We start from the raw sequence: 23,909 nt of genomic DNA, 5'->3' as shown, positions 1-23,909 counted from the left end.
TCATTTGTAGAAATCTAACAGCCTGCAATGTAAGTGCTTAAATTGCGATTATTTACATTTAGTTTCATCAAAACAAGTCTTCCCATAAGAAACATTTTAATAACTAAAATGCACTGTAAAGTCTGCACACAAAATGTTCTCTGATAGGGCAATAATAAGCTATGCTGTTCAAATTAATAGCTAGTTATCTTCTAGGGACTAAAGACTAACCTTCTGGATCAGGAAACTCTTCAATCATCCAATGCCCCAACATATTTTAAATAGAAGTAATAAAACTGCCACAGCTTTAGCCTTACTTTTGTTTTAAAATGTCTAGCAGGCTTATCTCTTGAATAACTTTAGACAAAACTATTGTCTATTCGCAGTATCAAACCATCGACATGACAGAGGTTTTCACTCTGCATTTTGAAGAAAAATGATCCTAATCTTATAAATGGCAAGCATTCTTTCACATTCTGCCATTATCATAACCCAAGAATTTGTGTATCAGTCACAATGCAACATATTCCCACACTAGATTGCTGAAGAATTGCCTTTAATCCCATATTCCAAGACAATCTTCACAGCAAGATAGCGAAGTGTCAAGAACTTATTTCCAATATTGCTCTTGACTATTTGTCAGCAAAGGGATTAATAGTCATGAATGCAATACCTATACTTTTCTGGAACAAAATGCGAACTAGAATGCTCGCATCAAGCTACAGCATTAAGTAAAGTTAGCTCTAGATAGCCATTTTAGACTACATCCATTTTTCCAACCTGGACATCTTCCAAATATTTGAGCTTTGCCTCACAGAATTCTCTAACAAGAATGGCATAATTAAAAATTATAGTAGCATATTTGGGATATATGATGAAAACAAATACATCTTAATTAAACAGGTAGCTCCTAACTTTATTTAATCCAAGATGCATTATCAATACTTGGAAACCAAGGCTACAGAAAAACAATGGCACATCTATAAAGATCTAGAATTTCTTACTAAGGAAAAATTCAGAAACAGCATTTGAAATTATCCCATGAAGTACCATTGTACCTACAGGAACAAGTGTTTTAATAACAGTATTTTTGCATCTGGTACTGCCTATACACTGTCAGGTTTGAACATTTTTAAATGTGATAAGGTCATATTAAAAGCCAAGCATCTTAATTTTAAACGGAGGGGATGGTTCTTTTACGCTGTTAGAATCATCTAACCAAGTTTGATATGTTACCAAAACTATACACTTTATTTTTTTTAGAAACAATTGGTTTTTTTTTTAAAAAAAATCTAGAAATTTGTTACACAATTGTATAAAATCCCATGGACATAACTACATCATAAGCAAAGGAACAAAACAGAACAAAAGGAACTAGAACTTCAGGTATTCTGAAATACACCCCACGGCACTGATTGTGTTCACACAAAAGAGTGAGCTATGATTCTAAAAAAAATCTAGTTTATCATTCAGAAGCAGCACATTGCACTGCAACTCAACCTTGGTACCACATCCACCAGTCAGAACTACAGTAACCTGTGTTTACCTAAATGGAGAAACCTAGGATTCACAACTGTTGTACATCTAATGAGCCAGAATTCAAAGTACACATCCAAGTCAGCTCATTTGGGAGCCAAAAGGCAGGTCTAAATTTGAATCTTAATTTGGCATTAAGCCTTTTCTTCTTGCTAATTTCTTATTATAGTCAGTGTTAGTGATGGACCAGAACTAAGGACTGGTTTGAGCAAAGTAAAAATGCTTGTGAATGATAAATCTTTTTTTTTTGTAATTCTAATTTACTACTGTATGCAAATGTAGCCAGAGAACAGTAATATTTTAATATTACAAAAAAACTAAGTAAGTGGAATAGTTTCTGGTGTAATATGCAGTCTTGGTTGCCTGATATCAGGACTACTTTTTTTTAAAAAAAATTATACATCTTCCAGTTCACAATTTAAATTCAAACTGTGCTTTACATTTTTAAGTTCTGACATATTAAAGCCCAAAAGCACGGATGGCTTGAGGTTTTTTATTGCCTTTAGGCAGAAGTATCTCTTTCTCCCAAAAAATGATGCAACATCCACTTTCCATGCACGTAGCATGGACGACAGCAATTGTAGTTCTTTTTTACTGGGATATGGCTTCTTGTGAAAATAATCTGCAAGAAACCTTTTTTGGACTTCATTTGAGCTTTGTTGGAATGGCTTCGGATTCAACACCAACAGATGAAGATCTTCAGCTGAAGTCTCTCCCTTGGTTTCAGTTTTATGATCAGACTTTTGTCGTTTTGAAGGCACACAATTCACCTCCTTTGCTGGAACTTGGGCTGTACCATTATTTATAATGAAGAATGGCGGATCCTCATCGCTTTGGTCTTCTGAAACAGAAGCAGCATAAAGATGATCAGACTGTTTCCTCTTGGCTGAAAGAGGATCATCCTCGTGGTTCTCCCCATTCATAAGTGGTAGATCCTGCTTCACATCAAGGTCAACCTGCATCTTCATATCTGGCGAGGTCTCTTTAGGAGCACTGCGGCATCGAAGCAAATGCACAGCTATAGCTGTTAGAGTCATGTTGCCAGTGTATACTCCGCAGCAGTGGATACATTTAAAAGCAGGAGTCTTCAAAATGGTGTGCACGGTTGGCATGATGTGGTGCCGCTCTTTCAAGTGCATTTCGTAAGCATCTCTGCTAGTGAAAACACCATAACAAAAAGGGCAAGTAGAAACGTTCTTGTTCTCTCTGCTCGTTTCCGCATCCTCTTGATGTAGTTTGATATACAAAGGAATAAGTGTCCTTGAATTTACACCAGCAAGTACAACAAGATGCACTTCTCTTTCACCAAGTTCTTTTGAAGTTATACTGAAGTCAAAATGAGGGAATACTAACTGACCTTCAGAATCACTCGCAAGCTGAAAGCCTTTATCATCGTAATTTGAGTGCAATTCCTTCTTTCCATTATGTGCAGTTTGGGTGTGAGTCACAAGGCCTTTTAAATCATAGAAAATATTGGTGCAGAAGAGGCAAGTTAACCCATGGACAAAAATATGTTTTAAAAGCTCTGACTGAGTTAGAAAGCATTTACAAGAAAAACATCTCACCGTCTTATCTTTTAGCCACCTCAGAAAAGGTGCACAGACTGCAACTTTGTCTATTTCACGAGTCGTCTCCCTCTTAGATGTGCTACATTTGTGGGCCACCTGCATGTGCACTTGATAGACATTGGATGGGAAAAGCTCGCTACAAACGGGGCACGTCTTCCATTGCTTAGCCTGCTTAAGAACTAGATTCATTGCAGTACTGGTTGGAGAAGTCTTGGTAGGAGTATTTGTAGAAGAACTTACTGCAACAGGAGATGGCACAGTAGCAGGACCCTGAGACAGCTGGGCAACTGGGCCAGATGGCATCAACTGAACAGGTACCTGAGGCGGTGGAACAGTTGCCATGCCACCACCTGGTGGCCCAGGCAAAGTCATTGAAACTGGTGCAAGGGTGTATGTAGGTATTCCATTAACTTGTTTGCCAGTTGGAATTAACTGTCTGAGCATAGGTCCAGTGGTAAGTAAAGTAGCATTCTGAGACACTCCAGGTCTAACAGACTGATTTACTGGAAGAACTTCTGACTGATTAAACTGTACAATCCCAGGTCCGGCCGATGGGTTTACAGGAAGAACCCCTGGTGTGACTGGATGGTTAAACTGAAGAACTCCCGATGTAATTGTTTGGGGAACTGGAAGAACACCAGGCCCACTGCCAATAGGCCGATTTACAGCAAGGATCCCAGGTGATGAAGGTCTGTTAACTGGAATAGCACCAGGCCCTGGCATAATTGGATTGTTGATAGTTCTGACTGATTGATTACCTACAGGAAGCAGAGTAGGCCTGATAGGTCGAGTGAAAGAAATTACTCCTGGAGGAACAGCTCTGCTTATGTTTCCTGTGGGTTGATTTAGGCAAAAAACTCTGGGTCTTACTGGCTGTTTTAAGGGGAAACGATGAGAAACAAAGACTGGCTGAGAAACTGCAGGCTGAAGACCAACAGTATTCTGATTTGGTGGGCGAGAACCCGAAAGAAGGGCAATATGTAACCGGTCAACAGAAGTTGAAGCTGTCATACTATTGGCGCTACTTGAAACAGTCAAAGGTGCAACCACGTTATGAACTGGTTTTGTCGATACCGTATTTTGATTCTGATTAACTGATGGAAGTGGAAGCTGAAAACATGATGTAGAATTTGATCCTACAGAGGTAGGATTCAGTTGTGAAACAGTATTGATTGTAGATGGCTTTGGAGCAATATTGATAATCTGCAGTGACTTCATTTGTCCTGTTTTTTTAGGCTGAACTGAAATTACACGTCCCAATATGTTCTCCAGATCTTTATGTACTTCAGATGTTAAGACATGATATATTAAAGAATCCCGGCTATTTGCAAAAGCATTACACTTTTTACAGTAGTGGTCAGTAAAATTCTCTTCGCTCTCATCAGGCCTCTCCTCAAAATATGTACTTATTAGATTTTGAAAATGGCTTACCAACACATGTTTCTTTGTATTGTAGTACAGCATGTCAGAAAATTGACATTTCTGGCATACAAAGTTTACTGCATCGTTCCGGAATTGTCTCATACCACCACTCACATTATAGTTTTGTATTTTCTTCTTGGAGTGAAACATTCGGAGGTGTTTTCCTACTGTCTTAGAATGAGAAGCAAATGAACATTCTGGACAAGGAATAACTAACTCTTGATCCATTTCATCTTCATGGTAGCGAGTCAGGTGATTTTTGAAAGAATTAAGAAATTTTGATGAAAATTTGCACAAGCTGCAGCAATATGGATTTGTTCTGTATCTCTGAAAAATAAGAAAAAGGGGCATCTTTTGTAGAACTCACAAATAATATGTGTATCAACTGGTCAATGCACAGTACCAAAAAAGCATCACAGTCTTGTTAACTGGATATGAACTCTTCTTCAGGAGATTATAATGATCTAGCTTTCTTCTCTGTTTTAAATAATATTAATATAATAATACAAATAGTATTAGGACCAAGCTAAGTGAAATCTAAACTTTTTGCTGCTGTTCGCTAAGAATAAGTCAAATTACTACAATACCAGCAGTGTGGACTCCAGCTTAGTCCAAGACCAGAAATAAATGAGGAAAGAAAGGGAAGAAGCAATGTCCTTCTATGTCATAAGTTTACACAAGAATTACCAAAATAAATATCAAATATCTATTACCATCTATGGTTAAAAGAAAATTAAAGGAATATATCAATGGAAATCTTTAGTCCATCAAATTAAGATAAAAATTTTAAAGCAGAATATGGAAAAGTTGTTACTGGAACTGTAGAGGAATAAATATGCCAATTAGATGTTCAATATAGTTAATTACTGAGTTATCAAAAAACTAACAGCTGTAGTAACTTGTTTTCAAAATGCAGAAAAAGCAACTACTTATTCTTATGCAATTCTGACAGTTTAGTGAAGAAAACTCTCATAAAATAATAAGGTGACTGACAAAATATAGAATAATCAATTTTCTTATTCTATTTTCAGAACATTTCCCCCTGTTATAGAACATTAGCTTTTGAAATTAAAGGAAGTCTTATAATACAACATAGTACCAACTTTTCAAATCAAAATTGTTTTTTTTTTAATCCAACAAGGCATACTCAAACAATTGAATCCATTTAAATCTTCAAATGGTGATAACTATATTACATACCTTTCTTTTAGTAACATTGTCCCAATGAGATACATCATTCCATGAAGTACTAGAGAAATATTTTTCCCCTGGATCAAAACTTTTCAGAGTCTAAGAAAAAGCAAGGTGGGTTAAGAAAATAGCCCATAACTAAAATAAAATGTTGCTTAATGCAGTTACTTTAAAATTAAACTGAGATTCCAAAGCCTGGTGTAATACCCCAACTTTTTTTTTTCAAATTGTATAGCCCAAGCAAACTACAAATACCAAAAAACCTTTATTATTTTAATTTTTAAAAATAATCCACTCCAAAGGTGAATTATGGCCTCACAGACTTGGCATTACTATCCTGACCATAACTGCTTTCACATTCCTAAATGATTTTCAAGAATGGCTTTTAGCCAGCTAAAGTAGGCCCACTCATTTGAAATCAGTAATTTTATCTAGTTTGTGCCAATCCGAGCTCAGCACTTCACATTCTCACAATGCTGGAGGTCTTCAGTAGTGAAATTTCTGGCTCAGTTATGGAGCAGGAAAAAAGTTTGGAAGTCACTGGGTGAGCAAGTCCCTATTGAGGAAAATTCTCACCTTACCCTGTTTTCTCTCTCCTTTTGAAATGAAGATGGCAGGGCACTCTATTGTGGTTTCTAAATTAAGCAAAGAAATGGTGTTGCATCTTTTCTTAGTGCTTTTGTCCTCTCTCAAAAATTAATAAAGAACAAGAAAGGAAGGGGATGGATTAAGTGAGATGGTTGGATGCTGGGGGTTTTTTTGCACTTCCCAATTGGATGGCAAGCTAGCCTGATTCATTAATAGCCCCAAATGTTTGTGAAGATGCTATTCTGGTCTCTCACCGTAATAAAGTATTGAAATCTTCTGAAGATGGCAAGAGTGAAAATTGTGTTGATGCAGCATTCCCTCTGATGGTTTGGGGAATGAAGTAGGGAGCACAGTGAAAGTACAAGTAAATCTTACAGCCATGTTTTCAAATGTTTAGCAGTGATAATCAATCCAACAATAGTAAAAATTTTCTCCCACCTACTTCTTAATTCAATCAAATTAATTGAGTTTTGAGGCCATCTAACTTCAAAAGGACTCAGAGCAGTTTACAATATTTAAAATTTGAGGAAGATGGGCAGTCTAGAAACACAAAATATAAATAAATATAAATAAAAAGTGAATGTTCAGACACATCAACAACATTCACAAGAGATTTGACAGGGGCTCCAAAATACCCTAGCCCCAATCCTGGGAGCAAAACTAGTCTTTTATGGAATTCAAAATTACTTGAAGAGTGGGAAGCATACATATCTCTGGGGGAATGCTGCTCCTGGAGGCACATGCTTCTATGTATTCAGTATGTTTTTCCCTGTCATCAATTTAAATGTTCAGTACAACTAAACTTGATGAATATTAATTCAACCATGGATTCAATTTTTAAGATTTCTCATCAACATTAGAAATCTATGATAAGTGATATTAAACACAGAATATATTTTCTTCAGTTAAAATGCATGACATTTAGTTATGTCAAATGCTATCTTACAGGGTTGTAAATATAAACTACTATATTTTAAGACAATTTTTATATAGGTATATTTGACTAATCTGTATTCAGGCACACATTATAACTGCAATATTAAAATATGTTTAAGCCACAGAAAACTATGAAATCTAAAATAATATTTATTCAGTTGTTTAATTTAGACTTCTACCTAGATGTGTACTAGGCGAAATAGATAAATTTAGGCTTAAAAGTAGCTTTTTTTAAAAAGTATGTATTTTTTTTCCTTTAAAGACCCATACATGTAGTCCTCATTTAACAGCCACTCGTTCAGTGACTGTTCAAACTTGCAGGAAAACTGAATGAATAGTATTTATGATCTATTCCTCAGAATTCTAGCCATTAGTATTTCCGTGATTGTCATTTCCAAAGTTCTCTACTGGCTTCCCATGAACAAAGTCAATGGAGAAATCAACAGGAAGTCAAAAGTCATGGTCAAGCAAGATCCTCGCTTATTGATGGCAACAGCACTGCCTTTGCTAAGAAATGTGGTCACGTAACATCATGCTTTACAACTGTATTGCAATCACCATTACTAACTGAGGACTACTTGTATTAAGTCCAAGAAAAGGATGTTTTATTCAACTTTTTGAAAAAGTATTGTCCCATGTGAAAAATAAATAAATTAGGGATATAAAAAATGAGGGAATATTTTTACATTAGAAATAGTCAGCAATAAATGCAGAACAATAGTAATAGGTTTCCTTATTTGTAAGTTTGATTTTTTGAATTGTCATGTATACATTCAAGTAAGCAAAGAACATTGCAGGAATCATTCTAGATTTGAATGATCTGGCTATAGATAGCCTGCTTGTTCCTCTCCTTTGCCCTTTCTGATCCTCAGTGTGCACTACCCAAGTGCACTGCTACCAATGTGGTAAATACGGGCAACAAGAATCATAGAATATAGGCCGAAGGAGAAAAATGGGATATGCCTATGATATTATAGAAAACAGCCACTCAAAAATAGCATTTGCTCAAGCCCAAATATCCAGTGTACAAAAAGAAAAGAAAAGGATTACCGGTAATTAAATATTTGGATGCAGAGTCTGTTGAGAAAAACAGAGACAGCAGAAATTATAGTAGAGGTGGGCAATTAATTTTCCCATGGGGTCATGTGACAAATTGGGACTATTGTGGAGGGCTGCTGCCGCCCCCACTGCTATCCCCCTTCCCCCACTGTGGGCTAGGAGGCACAATCGAAGACTTGGATGTGGCCTATAAAATGCCCAGGTCTGACCTAGCGCCTAACCAAAAAAGGCCCCATGTAATAATATAGCAATTGACAACTTTCTAGCCTAAGCAAATAAGGGAAGATAAAGTATTTCAAAAGCTGAGACAAAGCTGGTTGAACTATTCTTCTATCTTTGTTAGGAAATGGATCTAAACAGCATAAATAGAAGAAAACTGCTTTATAAACATGAAGAAAGTGAAATAAGCTTTATTGGTCCTGATGAATTGAAAAATAAAATAAAGTTGATACTCTGGTTTAAGTTAACTGCAAAAGCCCTCTTCATTAAGATGTCTGATTGAAGAATGACTTGTCAGATAAAATGGTAAGTCTGAGATCACTTCATGAATGAAAAACACTAAAGAAGGAAGAAATCCACCAACTTCTCTAAGTTAAGAAATAAAACAATAAGAACAAACCATACATACCCAAGAACAAGGCTACAGTAAAGAACTGTACTCTTGATTTATTCTATTAAATGGTTGTGTTCATCAAAGTCCCAAGTCTACAGTACCTGGACAGTCCCAGCAAGTTGTTTTCAAAATTAACATGCTTCCTACCCATGTTCAGCTATGTCCCCAATTGCCTCATTCTCCCCCCACCCCCACGCCCAGTGCTAAACTAGATGCTATGTGGGAGACAGACTTACTTTGTCATCCAATCCTCTGAAAGAAGATCCTTATGCTTTGAACCCTTGGCCTCCCCACTCCTATCTTCCTTTTCACCATCCCTGTTCTGCCTCAGTTAGGGACTGGCAGATCCCCTCCCCGTTTCCATCTTGGAAAGTGAGAAAGATGTTCTCCTGCATCTCCAAAGAGAAAACACCTAAGAAAGAAAAGTTTGTGCAGTTTAAATCCTCACCTCTTCACAGAATGAGAAGAGTGTGAAAAAAAAGATGTTTAAAAGAGAGAGTTACCCATTTTAAAAATAAGCTTCCAAGAACAAGAACAAAGCAGATAAAAAGTTTCCTTAGCACGAGAGAGACTTCAGTGCAGTCTAGGGCAAGCTATCCTGGAGCCAATATGGAGAAGAACCTCAGTCTTCCCAAGTGTTGCCTGATATGTTATCATCTGTGGGAGTTGGGATTGGGGCTCTCCCCTTCTTGTCCAACCTTCAGCAAAAAGATCTTCTGATTTGAAAATACACCATGATGAGGACTCACCGGGTGAGTCCTGCCATGCAAATCGAGGATGATAACCACAGATCATTTAAAAGAAAATTCTGCCCAAGAACACAACTTTTTAAAAGAATACTATGAGAAGACAAAGTGAGGATCCAGAACTTCTCCAAGAACAGCAGTCTTTGAAAAATGAATTCTCCACTACACAGGGCACAGAAGCACATGTTAAGATAGGGATGGGATGATCAATTTCAAGGCTTTGTAAAGAGTTACATGGGTCTTGTCAGAAGGAACTATTTCCCTTTAGGTTCGCCAAGCTCCCTTAAAAAAAAAAACATGGCTGCAGAAATCAGGGTTCCCTTGCAGCCTGAATAGCACAGAAGTACAGTCACTGAGCCTGAGGAGAGAAGCCGGAAGCATCGCAGTGAGACCGGCTACAAAAAAACAGGCTCTATTGTGCCTCGTGGAAATTCAGCCAGACAAACCACTGTCGGGAGGTCTTCAGATTGAAACCTGTCCTGGAGGGGAGGCGGGAGAAGAAGTGATGGCTCTGATGATGTAAGGAACCAGCAGTTTCTTGGAAGGTCAGAGAAAAACCCTTCAAACTGGCAGTGGGGCAGCGGCCATAACTGAATGACTGCTACAAAGCTGGGGCATGTGGACTAACTTATTGTGCTGGAGCGGTGTTGGAAATGGAGTGTTGGAGGTAGGGGACGTTAATTACCAAACCCTCAGAGAATTTTGTCTTCTGCAATTTGGAAGTGAAGAAAAATTAACAACTAAAAGAAAGAGTCCAGGAGGAAGTCTCTTTTCTCCTTATCTTATTCTATTCTTTGTGGATTAAAGTGCTTTTGATGGCTATTGACAGCTAGCTGTGGGATCGTATTGGGATTTGGAGAGAGCCATTTACTGACAAGCAGAAAATACTACACCGGCTAGTTAACAACAACAACAACAACGCATAATAAATGCATAATAAAGTCAAGGAATTAACTTCAGCCAAGTACATTTGACGAATTCACAAGATATTAAAGTCCAAATTGAATGGAGGAAACATCATAAAAGCCATAAATACCTGGGCTATACCTGTGATTTGATACTCTGCAGGAATAATTGACTGGACCCAGATGGAGTTGGACAATTTGGACAGAAAAACAAAGAAGCTTATAACAATGAATCATGCTTTGCACCCTAAAAGTAATGTTGACCGATTATATCTACCAAGAGCAGAGGGTGGTCAAGGACTCCTACAAGTAAAACAGACCGTGGAAGAAGAAAAACACAGCTTGAATGATCCAGATACATCCAGAAAAGTGAAGAACCAATGATTAAGGAAGTAAATAAAGGAGGACTTTTTAAAGACAACTAAGTCAAAAGCTGAATATAAAAAAGAAGTAATTGAGAAGCGAGCTGAAAATTGAAAAAACAAAGCTATACATAGCCAATACTTGAAAAGTATTGAAGGCAAAGCTAACCAAAAGCTAACTTGGAACTGGTTAAGATCAGAAGCACTGAAAAAAGAAACAGAAGGCTTTATTTTGGCAGCTCAAGAACAAGCCTTAGCCACAAACTATATGAAGGCAAAAATTCAACATGTTACCACCAACAGCAAATGTCGCCTCTGTAATGAGAAAGACGAGACAGTCGACCACTTGATCAGTGGGTGCAGCAAAATTTCACAAACTGACTACCTACAAAGCCATGACTGCGTTGCTAAGATCATTCACTGGAAATTGTGCCAAAAGTTTGGATTTGAGTACAGCAAAAACCACTGGGACCATCAGGTTGAGAAGGTTTTAGAGAATGAGAAAGTCAAGATCTTGTGGGACATCAGAATCCAGACTGACAGGCACTTGGCCCACAACACACCTGACATAACAATACTTGAAAAGAAAAAAGTATGGTTCGTTGACATTGCAATACCTGGAGATGCACGAATTGAAGATAAACAGCAAGAAAAAATCACAAAGTACCGGGACTTGCAAATTGAAGTTGAGCGACTGTGGAAAAAGAAATTGTGTGTTGTCCTGATTGTAATTGGAGCCCTTGGAGCAATACCCAAAGGGCTACCTCGCTATTTGGAAATTTTAAATTTATCAGACTTGAACATTCTGATTCTACAAAAAAACACCCTACTTGGAACAGCTTATATCCTCCGACGTTACCTTAACAGTTCCTAGGTCCTTGGTTAGGACTCGAGCTGTTGAGCTAACAACCAGCCCCAAAGGCTGTGAATCTCACCAAAGATTAACCACGCAATAATAATAATAATAATAATAATAATAATAATAATAATAATAATAATAATTGTACAATTGTATCACAGCGGCCAGTTGTTTCGCCGGATTTGGCATTGGTTACTAGTCGGGCCCCACCCAGGGGCCTAGGACGTCGTAACGTATTTTCGTAATATACGTGCAGATCCAAGCAGTGCAGCTTTTTGCATTTGACTGATGGTGATTTTGTCAATTTTTAACTGTTTTAAATGTAATTCCAGTGCTTTTGGAATAGCACCCAGTGTGCCAATTACCACTGGAATTACCACTGCTGGTTTGTGCCATAGTCGTTGAATTTCGATTTTTAAGTCCTGGTATCTTGCGATTTTTTCATGTTCCTTCTCGGCGACCCTGCTATCACCTGGTATTGCGATGTGTATGATTGTGACCTTATTTTTCTCAACCAGTGTGATGTCTGGTGTATTATGCGCCAGTATTTTGTCGGTTTGTATACGGAAATCCCACAAGATCTTGACCATCTGATTTTCGGTGACTTTTTCAGGCTGATGTTCCCACCAGTTTGTTGCTGTTTTAATATTATAATTTTTGCACAAATTCCAATGGATCATTTGTGCTACTGAATTGTGCCGCAATTTATAATCAGTCTGCGCGATTTTTTTACAGCAGCTGAGTATGTGATCAACAGTTTCGTCAGCTTCTTTGCAAAGTCTGCATTTGGCATCATCAGAGGATTTTTCGATTTTGGCCTTAATGGCATTTGTGCGGATAGCTTGTTCTTGCGCAGCCAGGATTAGTGACTCTGTTTCTTTCTTTAATGTACCTGTTTTTAACCATAACCAAGTTTGTTCCCTGTCCACTTTATCTTTTATTTTTTCCAGAAATTGACCATGCAGTGCTTTGTTCTGCCAACTCTCCATTCTTGATTTTATCACATCTTTTCTGTATTCTTGTTTTGTCTGTTGGGCCTTCAGTAGATTTTTGTTCTTTACTTCGATTAATAGATGTTCTTGACTTTCTTTTAAATAATCAGCCAGTGCATGTTTTTCTTCTTCAACTGTTTGCTTCACTTGTAATAATCCTCTGCCACCTGATTTTCGGGGCAGATATAGTCTATCAGTATCACCACGTGGATGTAAACTGTAGTGCATTGTCATTAGTTTCCTGGTTTTTCGGTCCAAAAGGTCCAAATCAGCTTGTGTCCAGTTAACTATGCCAGCTGTGTATCTTATAACTGGTATTGCCCAGGTATTTATGGCCTTGATTGTATTTCCACCATTCAATTTAGATTTCAAAATTTTCCTAACTCTGTTGGTGTACTCTCGTCTGACAATAGTTTTTACTTCTCCATGCTTGATGTTATCCAACTGCAGAATGCCTAAGTATTTGTAGGCTTCATTTTCTTTGCATTTAATTAGTTGGCCATTGGGCATTTCAATTCCCTCAGATGCAGTGATTTTGCCTCTTTTTATGGATACAGTGGCGCATTTTTCCATGCCAAACTGCATTGAAATATCGGTGCTGAATACTCGGACTGTATTTGTCAATGATTGGATTTCTATTTCTGACTTTCCATAGAGTTTCAAATCATCCATATATAGTAAATGCGAAATTATTATTATTATTATTATTATTATTATTATTATTATTATTATTATTATTATTATTATTATTTCAACGACTATGGCACAAACCAGCAGTGGTAATTCCAGTAGTAATTGGCACACTGGGTGCTATTCCAAAAGCACTGGAATTACATTTAAAACAGTTAAAAATTGACAAAATCACTATCAGTCAAATGCAAAAAGCCGCACTGCTTGGATCTGCACGCATATTACGAAAATACGTTACAACGTCCTAGGCCCCTGGGTGGGGCCCGACTAGTAACCAATGCCAAATCCGGCGAAACAACTGGCCGCTGTGATACAATTGTATAATAACAACAACAATTATAATAATAATAACAGCAACGACAACAGAGGGAAGTCCTTTTTCTCCTTATTTTAATGTTTGCGGATTTAAAACTTTGAAAGAAAAGGGAGGTGAGCATTGCAGCCACAGTGTGACCTTGGATTCAGGAAGAGATTTTGAAACCGTGAGCATTATTAAGGAGTAGCTGTCTTTGTAACATTGTTTTGACTACAACTATCTACAGCTGTGGAAGAGAAAGGAAACTTTAACGTGGACTAATTTTAAAATTGAGCTACAGAATCTGGAAGGTCCTAAATTTGCAATTAAATGTGCTATAACCCAAAAATTTAAAAATCTGTTAAAATAGTTAAATTTGCATAATGGAGATATGGATGTATGATGAATTATTCGTGATGCTGAAAAGTGTGCGTAAAACATTAATTGGTAAAGTAAAGCTAGGAAATAAGAGGGAACATACAGAACAAGAAATAGGAGAGGAGGGGGATAAAAAAGAGCACAAATGAGGTACAGGAAGATAAGGTGGAAAAAAGAAGAATTGAAAATAAAATGCAGATAGAAGATTTCCTTGGGATTTACCGTCACAAAGGAAAAGTAGACAAAGGGGAGATCTCCCAAAAAAGAAACCACAAAATAGTAAGGAAAGGAGAACAGGGAAAACCCTGGGGGAAGTTACTAGAATAATATACGTAAATACCCTGAAGAAAAGATACAATAACCACAAAAGTAGGGAAAAGAAAAAGAAAAAGGTAGGGGAAAGGGGGAGAAGAAGGAAAAGAATTTAAACTAGGATTTCTCAGAGCCCAAGAGAAAATGGTTAAAAGAGGAAGAAAGGGGAAAAGAGTTACTTTAGTAGATTAAAGAGAACAGTAATATTGTTATTGTTGTGTAACTAATTAAGAAATAAAGAAATGATAGTATATTGTTAATGGTGGAAGAAATTTGAAAGAAATGCTCTCTATGCTTAAATTGAATTACAGGATGTATATTGTTTATAGCAAAATATACCAATGGAGAAAATAAGAAATGAAAATTTGGTGTAACTTTGAAGGGGCAATTGAAGGTGTTGTTTATGTATTAAGAAAAAAATAAATATAAAGATGAAAAATAATGGAAGAGAATAATTTGGCTGAAAGTGAAAACAAAACTATGATGTAAAAAGGACTATGTAATTGAGAGGATGTAAAAGAAAAGACCCGCACAACTCTTCCTTCCTATAATATGTATAATTTGTATTAAAAAATAAAAAACCTTGGGAAAAAAAAGAAGTACAGACACTGAGCCAAATGACTGGGAAGAAGTTTCTCCCATAGCAAACCAAATACCCTTTTCTCCCCGGTTTTGGTGAATAAAAATGTCTATACAAAATGAAATCCATATTTCAGGAACTATATAAAAGTAACCTGTTTATATGAAAGGTTTACTTTTATATAAAAGTAAAAATAAATATATAAATGTTATCCTTCCCATTAACACTTCATGTGATCTTGATTCTATCCCTTTGTTCATTGCAGCCGAGAAGCCAATGCTGCATAAACAGAAGGATAGAATCAAGATCACATGAAGTGTTAATACCACTTGATAATGCCTTGGTAAGGCCACACTTGGAATGCTGCATTCAGTTGTGGTTGCCACAATGTAAAAAAGATGTGGAAATTCTAGAAAGAGTGCAGAGAAGAACAACAAAGATGATTTGGGGACTGGAGGCTAAAATATATAAAGAACGGTTGCTGGAGCTGGATATGTCTAGTCTTATGAAAAGAAGGACTACGAGTGACATGTTAGCAGTGTTCTGCTATCTCAGAGGCTGCCATAAAGAAAAGGTAGCCAGCCTATTCTCCAAGCCACCTGAGGGCAGGACAAGAATCAATGGGTGGAAACTAATGAGAGAGAGAAGCAACTTAGAACTAAAGAGAAATTTCCAGACCATTAGAACAATTGATCAGTGGAACAACTTACCTCTAGAAGTTGTAAATGCTCCAACACTGGAAGTTTTTAAGAAGAGATTGGATAACCATTTGTCTGAAGTGGTGTAGGGTTTCCTGCCTAAGCAGGGGGTTGGACTAGGAGACCTCCAAAGTCCCTTTCAGATCTGTTATTCTAAAGCATGGCTTTAATTTATGATGAAAGACTTTTGACATATTAAATTTTAATCATTAAAAGTTAGTGAAGTATTTCTTGACCTATCCTAATTTTAATGAAATTGCTAATTTTATTCATGGAAAACTTGTACAAACTCATTTATTATTTTACAGTCAAAGTATTGAGAAATTTGAAAATCCTATTATTTGAAGTATAGGAGCCTACTTTTAGTTTTTCCAGGACAAAGACTTATCTCAAAACATTTTTTCACAAGAGATCTCATGAGATCATTTCAGAATAGTCACAACATTTTATGTACGCAAACATAAAGGACTTTCCGATTTTCAAAAGTTTTCTTCTTTACCTGAAGTAACTCTTGACAGCTGTCAAGTCCAATATCCACAAGAATACCCTTCACTTTCTTCCGAGATCGTCTTATATTGTCAAGATTTTGCACAGGAATTTGAAACATGTCAAACTGCCTGAAAGACAAAGACACAAAACAGAGGTACATTTTTCAATATAACTTCACATGTGTTATAACTGTAAAGATAAACTTTGGTAGGAAGCTACATAATGCCCAGAACAATTGTAAGATTTAAGATTTGAAAAACACGCAGTTTTATCTTAAGTGACTGCTACAGTCCAATTTCTTTCTTGGAAAGAAGGCCTTGCTACAGTTTAAACATAAACAAGGGAATTCAAGAAATGAAAATGTTTTGGAAATGGAGCTTATCATGAAAACCAATCCAGAAGAGCAGTAAATTAGCATATCTGGAGTTCAATATGGGCTCAGTAAAGGACATTCATGTCCATGGTTGTTCTATATGTCATAAGTTAGATGTGGGGTGAAATTTTCACCCCACACCTAACTCAGATATAGTGGTAAGTCTATCTAATGAAAATCACCAAAATTTGCTAGCAACTATGGCTGGTCAAAATTAGTATATTCTTAAGGCCATCAAAGATGATTCTAGCAATGATTTTAATTACTCACAAAGCTTATAGGTATTAAAAACTTAAAACATATAAAGAACAACAGTGAACCATGTTATAAATCTGTAGTGAACCATCTGTTTTCCTAGAGGCACATAGCAAAAACAAGCAGGAAGAGTTAAGGACAGCTTGTAGACAGTATCTAGAATTGGTATCTCATTTGTTCCATTCTCTTTCATGCATTATGCTATTGTAATGTAAACATGCATTATGAATCTCAGTTGATGTTTTCATCAATGGCCAGGCAAAGGGATATTTATTATATCTGATCAACTTGGCAACACTTGGTGATAATTTGTCATCTTTGCAATATACTTTAATCAGTAATTTAAAATTGCAGACATGTGGAAAAAGTAGGTCTAACCACATTGAATTTTTGGACCTTTTAAACATATTTGATCTTCATTTCAACAATGAAGATAAAAGGGATACAATGTAACAAATATAATGTGCCATTTATATTTTGTAGTCCACTATCTGATTAAGATAAATGTAAAGTCTGCATGTGGAAAAAGTACTCCCCTATATTTATCGCTACCTCAGATATCCAAAATTAGAATAGGATGTATGGATCAAGCACAAATGATTTGAAGATTATTAGACAGGTTTTAGGAGGAACGTGTCTTATTGAAACATCAGACATTTACTTTGATTTGCTCTTTGTTGCTGAAGCACATGTTATCACCATGCCTAGATTGAAAAAAGTTATCTAAGGCCTTCAGAAAGAACAGATGTGTATGTCTGTCGGAAGGAATTTTTAAAAATTGCCAAACAATTGGACATCAACCATTCCACTGTCCGGAATATTATCTACAAGTGGAGAAGATTTCAAACAATTGCCAACTGATCCATGCCAAGCATCTCAGCAAGAACAGAAAACAAGACGCTGAAAGAAGTCTCGAAGAATCCCAGAATTTGATCACATTACTTACTGGTTGTTTTTCCATTACTGACAACAAAGTGCACGATTCTATCAGTAGAGGAAACTACACAAATTAAATCCATGTGGGACGTGTGTGAAAGAACATCAGGTCAAGACTAAAGTTTGTTCATGAACACCTAGGCAAAGACCAGGACTTCTGGGCCAAAGGACTCAAAGGGGACAAAGATAAAAGTACTCTTGTCACGGTACCAGAAGACACGTTTGTCAAAAACCAAGACACCATTTCATTGGAAGCTCCTGATAACAATTGTAAAGCATGATGGTGGAAATATTATGGTTTGGAGATGCTACGCTACATCAGGGTCTTTTATTATCATAGAATCCACTATGAATTATGCATTGTACTTACAAAATGCTAGATGATAACAAGAAACCATCTGTCAGAAGATTGAAGTTCAGCCAAAAGTGGACCTTGAAACATAGCAATGACCTTAAATATTCCAATAAATCCACAAAGTAATGACCAAAATAAAGCCCTGATCTAAATCCCACTGAAATGCTATTGGATGAATTGAAATGGGCTAGGCATGCAAGAAACTCCTCAAACGTTACGTAGCTGAAAAACTGCATGAACAAATGGTTAAAAAGAAATCTTCCCATTCGATATCAGAAACTGGTAAACAGTGATAAAAATGCCTTACTGGGATAAGATACAGGCATTTGTCAAAATTTAATTGTGTCATTTACTGTTTACATAGATAGGACATTAAAATGTTGTGCAAGGCCTAAAATGCATGTAACATATTTAAGGAAACAGCAGGCAGGGCCCATCCCTATCGAATGCTTTGGGCATGAATTGGCCCCAAGCTTTCTATGCCATTCTTAACCTGCCAAGACTTCTTCCACCAGGTCTACAGGCTGACTCTAGTCAGTGCTAAGTTTATGGCATTGATAAAGTTCTGAGTGAAATACTAAAAGAATAAATAATTTCAATTATTATTACTACCCAAGGAAGGCAGGTTCAGAGAGGACCTCATATCTTGTTTTAGCTACAGTTCCAAAACCTGAGGATATAAGCCATTTTGAGTTGCTTAGTCCTTCAGCTAAAGCTATCAATTTCAAACCCCTCTTACAATACCATCCTGCACAATTATTTCCTCAAAATTTAAGATCATTAATTAAAACAGTGGTTCCCAAATTTGGCAACTTTAAGACTTGTGGACTTCAACTCCCAGAATTTCAGCAGAGCAGGCTCCCAGCAGAGCTGGCTGGAGAATTCTGGGAGTTGAAGTCCACAAGTCTTAAAGTTGCCAAGTTTGGGAACCACTGAATTAAAAGAATAACTCTGGGCAGAAACACAAATGCATCTATAACTCAGTAAACTGGGCTAATGGCATTGTATTTGGTTTATCACTCTTATAATAACTGTTTGCCATTTTAGAAGAGGCTCTTAAGCGCCTTCAACTCCTAAGGTCTTCCTGCCCCAATCAGTGTCATATTTACTTGCTCAAAATCTCATTTTAGAAATAATAAAAGATAGAAACAAGGTTCCAATTTTCCCATCTCTGAACTTAAGATCTTATGGTATTTGAATTAAATCAATGAATTACATTTTAAGCTCTCAATCTTATATATAAGCGGAACATTGCAATGTTTTTAACAGAGTCACTTACCACTAGATTAAGTCTGTCTTGTAGAACCACCTCTCATATTTGGTAACCTGGGAACAGCTCTCACCTCACTTTTTCCTCCTCTGCACTTCTGTTTGTCTGGCTTTTCTTGAACATCTTGAAATTTTTCTGATCAACATTCTTGATCTACTCTGACATCACCCTTAGACTTTATTCATCTGGTGTGTTTAAATTGTCTGAATGGCTTAAATGTCACTTAGAATTTCCCCCAGCCCAGCTGCCCTCTAAGTAGGTGGGACTACAACATTTATCTCCCCAGTCATCCTTACCATGGTTTTTTTCCCCCCCCCATACCAGAGGCCTTGCAGCTTTGGAAGACTTATTTGTTTTGGAAGTCCGGTCGATTGTGCAAGTTTACAGAAGAGGAGAATACATTATGTTTTGACTGCCACAAATTCAGTTGTGAAGAATGCCGGTTTCCCGACTCCAAAACTTGAATAATTTTGGCATAAATGTAGACTGAGATGCAGCTAAGAGATAGTCTATTCATGCATGGAAATGTAAAGGCGAAGAGCTCTCATATGCAAGGCAGGGGCCGTTTATTACGTTTACATACAGTTTTACACACACACACACACACACACACACACACACACACACACACACTACAGGAATCTGGTAGACCAGTGTTTCTCAACCTTGGCAACTTGAAGATGTCCGGACTTCAACTCCCAGAATTCCCCAGCCAGCATTCGCTGGCTGGGGAATTCTAGGAGTTGAAATCCGGACATCTTCAAGTTGCCAAGGTTGAGAAACACTGTGGTAGACCATAAAATATCACGAAGAAGAAACCACCAGTTGAACAGCACAGGCAGATTATTTTATCCTATCCTTAGAAGCGAAAACCACTGAAGCCCCCTCCTAGTTTCTTCTCCTTGCGGATAGAAATATAGGAAGTTTTCTTTCCCCAAACCGGGAGCTCCAGTCCAAACGTCAGGAGAGTGGACGGGATCAGTTCAGTCACACAGAAACGATACCGGCACCGCGCCTCCCACGCGTGGAGGGAAGGGGGAAACCTTTCCCCCCCCCCGCAAAATTCCAAAAGCTTCAGGCAGAGTCTGGCGCCCGGTGAACAAAACGAGTTCAGGTCGAGCAGCCCGAGCAGGACCGGGGCGCAGATGCCTTGCAAGGGCGGGCCTCCTCTCCTTCCACCGCTGTCTTGAAGACAGCGAGCAAGCCCGGGAGGGGGAGCGGGGGCTTCACAGCCTGCGGGGCTGCCGGCAGAGCTTCGGGAAGGTGCGGTGCGCCAAAAGGTTCTCGCAGGGCGCGCGGCGTCCAGCTGCACTTACCTGTCCCGGCTGCAGGGGGCGTCCGCCGCCTGTTCGCTCCGTTCCTCGACTGCGACTCCCCGAGGCGGGCGGACGCGTTGCAATCTCGCCCGGTGCCGGCGCTCCTCCTCCTCCTCCTCTTCTTCCTCCTCCTCCTCCTCCCTGTCTATCTACTCCTGGGACCCTCAGTCAGCGGCCGCCCCGCCCGGCTCCGCCTCCTCGCCTCGACCTGCAGCGCGCGCTCCAAGCACCTCAGCAACCCGGGCGGCGGCGGTGCAGCATCATTGCCTTGGTGGCGTCGCCCAACCGGCCGTGCAATATGGGACGCGCGGCTTTCCCCCCCGGGCACCACTAACTGAGCCCCCCAGCTCCCATCCACCCACCTCCGGCTGCTCCTCCCTCCTTCCAGAACCAGAAAGGGAAAATGGCGCTCGATTTGTCCCAGGAAGTGACGTTTCCCCTCATTTGCATATCAGTCAGTGGACCAATCAAGAGATTCTGGTTCCACATCTCCTATTGGTTAGTTCCATCAGCATCAACCCTGGAGGGAAAGGTAAGGTTCAAAGGGTAGCTTTGGGGGAGCGTGGTGAGGTCCTCCAGGGTGCTCTCCCACTTGCATACCTGTAGCCTCAACTTTCCCTCTCTTTACTTTGGCACTTTTTTCATCTCCAAAAAGTGACAGGAACAACGTGATTGGGTGCTGTGACGTCATCACTGAGGGTGTGGTGCGATGACGTCATCCCACGTGGGTCTGTCACGTGGTCATGCAGCAGTGCTCTTGTTCATGTTCATAGAATGTTGTGGAAGGTTTATTTGCATCAGTGTATTCTTCAAAGCCCCCTTCATACCCAACAACCAATGAAATCCATCCTTGTCAAGATGCTGTGGTTTTCCTTAGTACAAAGAAACCCCTGGACCTCTTTTTTTCACTAGGTGCCCATTCTACAGAAACTCAGAAATTACTGCTTTGAAAAGATGATCCAACCAGGATCTTCCCAATTCACAGTATGCAATCCTTTGAGCTTCCCTCAAAGAGCAGGAAGGCTAAAACCATCGTAATGTCGTGTTAAATGTACTTAAGATTATTTCGAATCATGTTGAAAAATTGATGACAGGTTTTACTTTCCGCCCTATGGTGGATGATGAAAGCTGGCAATACCATCACAAATAACTTTCATGGAGCATCTCAGTTGCAAACAAATCTCCTGCTCAATAAATTGCAATGGTATGACTTTGCTCTTGGACTTTTAAGGTCTATCCAAAGAACAATCAATAATTAATTAAAATAAATCCAAATTGCATGATATGAAATTCCATTTTCCATTTAATAGCAAACCATTGTTTCTACTTGTTGAATGTGACATGAAAGAAATTTACAAAACCAGCCATGATTATTATTGGTTTTATTTAGACTTATAGCTGCCCACTCTAAAAGAGCCATCTTCCCAAAGCATCATTTTTTTTAGATGGAGCATTAAATACTGTACCTCCAGATCCCGTATTACATTATTATTTTCCATCCTACCTCTAATCAAAACAGTGTTTTCACTGGTGTGGAATTAGTCCAAGTAGGTGCAATTCCATACTTTAAAGAGAATATTTCTAGCATATTGTAGTTCGGCTTCTGAAATGGAATTTTAAATAAAAGTGTAGACGATTCGGAAATGAAAACTAATTTTGAAGGAGTTTAGGATTATGCTACATGATCACCGCTAGTGTAGACTTTGTTATCATGTTTTTGGTTTTTTTACTTTTTAGATCTCTTGGCTATCATTATCATTCTCCAAGATGTCAAACAGAAAAGATGGGTCAAGAACAAGTGTACAACTTTTAAGTTTTTCTTATCTTGATGGGAGATTTGTTAAAATCGTTTGGAGATGATCTTTCTGAAATAATCCGTCAGAGGCTCTCCATACTTGTCTATTCTGCAGCCTGGTTTTTGCCAACTACATAAAATACTGGTGCGTTAGAATGGATCATCATCAGAATGCTGGTGGCATTACCATACTTAAGGATGGCTTTCCTGTCTGGATTGCTTTCCCCTAAAAGAAGATATTAGCAGTTTGAAAGTACTCCTAGATCTATCTGTGTCTTTAGAAGCTTAATGGTTTTCTGTGGCAGAAAGCACTTGGAAGAACTTAGGGCCAGAGAGCCAACTACAACTAGACTTGGATAGTCTTCCATCAAGAATCCATGCCCTAGAAATTTCTTACTTACAGCAATAAGTTATATTGCTATCTTTGAAAGTAACCCAGAAATTTCAGTTACTTCTGAATATTTCAGCAACAGTACCAACATGTTATTATCATATTATTTTAATATTACACCACCTTCTCTAATTTCTATTTTGTTTCCAGTCTTAATTTAAGATCCTACTTTCAGTTACAAAACTCTTCATAGCTTGGTACCAACAGCTAAAGGAGAATCGGTGATGGCCATCATCTCAGAAAGCCTAATAGAATATTTGTGACGTATGTGCTGTAGGAAGTTAGCACCCACCCTTCTCCTAGAAAAATGAAATATTTTAGGAAATCTTAAGAAGAGCAGAATATTTCTTCTAAAAGGAAGGCAGAATCTCACCCCCCCCCATCATCTTTGTCAATGGGCCATTAAGGCCTGAGTTAGTCTATTCTACATAACAAAGATCTACCTCTTTCAGCCATAATAGGAATCCCAAGGCCCTTTCATTACATCATCATCAAGCAAGGCTCAACCAAGCCTGGGACACAGGACAGCCTACAGAGTTGCCCCTGCATGGCCCCATGGGAGTCTGGCAATCAATCAGAATACAAGCTCAAATTCAAAAGCCCAGAGAGGGCATAAAACCCAGGGCACCCTCAGCATCTCTTCTCTTTTCCCACAAGAACTCAAACCATGTGGTCCTGTCCACCATTAAAACCATCTTTCCAAGCAGTCTCCATGTTTCCAGTGTCTTTCTCCCCACTTGGAACTGAACCCAGATGGACATGTCTTCCAACAATGCCAAATTTACTATTTTTCTGGCATGAAAGACATTTTTATTTTCTCTATCTCTCAATATGTCAATATATTACTATTTTAAGATTACTTCTCATACTGCAATGGAGCATTTTAGTTAATATTTTTGCTGATGTTTTACTATTAATGACCAGTTTAGCTGTGTTTTTAATGAAAAATGTGTTTTAATATTTTGTGAACCTTACTGGAAAAGACAGATTGTAAGTTTTATTATAAATAGAAATATAAAA

General features: G+C 38.1%; 1 protein-coding gene across 1 annotated transcript; it reads right to left on the bottom strand.

The window, feature by feature from the left end:
• Positions 1–874: 874 nt before the first annotated feature.
• Positions 875–21,115, bottom strand: ADNP2 (ADNP homeobox 2). The gene is made up of 4 exons (XM_087707358.1): positions 20,704–21,115; positions 16,209–16,326; positions 5,706–5,795; positions 875–4,832 (listed from the first exon to the last, which is right to left on the bottom strand). The coding sequence occupies exons 2-4, from the start codon at positions 16,314–16,316 to the stop codon at positions 1,911–1,913; spliced, it is 3,120 nt and encodes a 1,039-aa protein (XP_087563484.1). The 5' UTR covers positions 16,317–16,326; positions 20,704–21,115; the 3' UTR covers positions 875–1,910.
• Between the last annotated feature and the right edge of the window lie 2,794 nt (positions 21,116–23,909).

Source organism: Thamnophis sirtalis, unplaced genomic scaffold (genome assembly GCF_051295495.1).
Source record: "Thamnophis sirtalis isolate CommonGarterSnake01/CBP01778 unplaced genomic scaffold, rThaSir2_p1.2 scaffold_2, whole genome shotgun sequence".
In the NCBI taxonomy this organism is placed as follows: Eukaryota; Metazoa; Chordata; class Lepidosauria; order Squamata; family Natricidae; genus Thamnophis; species Thamnophis sirtalis.
Note: the sequence above shows the minus strand (reverse complement) of the source record. Positions and strands in the feature narration are given on the sequence as shown.

Excerpts from the sequence above, each read along its gene's own strand:
- ADNP2 (XM_087707358.1), bottom strand. The coding sequence starts at position 16,316 with ATGTTTCAAATTCCTGTGCAAAATCTTGACAATATAAGACGATCTCGG. Across the intron at positions 5,796-16,208 it reads GCTGTCAAGAGTTACTTCAG|ACTCTGAAAAGTTTTGATCC; the intron begins GTAAAGAAGAAA and ends GCTTTTTCTTAG. Across the intron at positions 4,833-5,705 it reads ACAATGTTACTAAAAGAAAG|AGATACAGAACAAATCCATA; the intron begins GTATGTAATATA and ends CTTATTTTTCAG.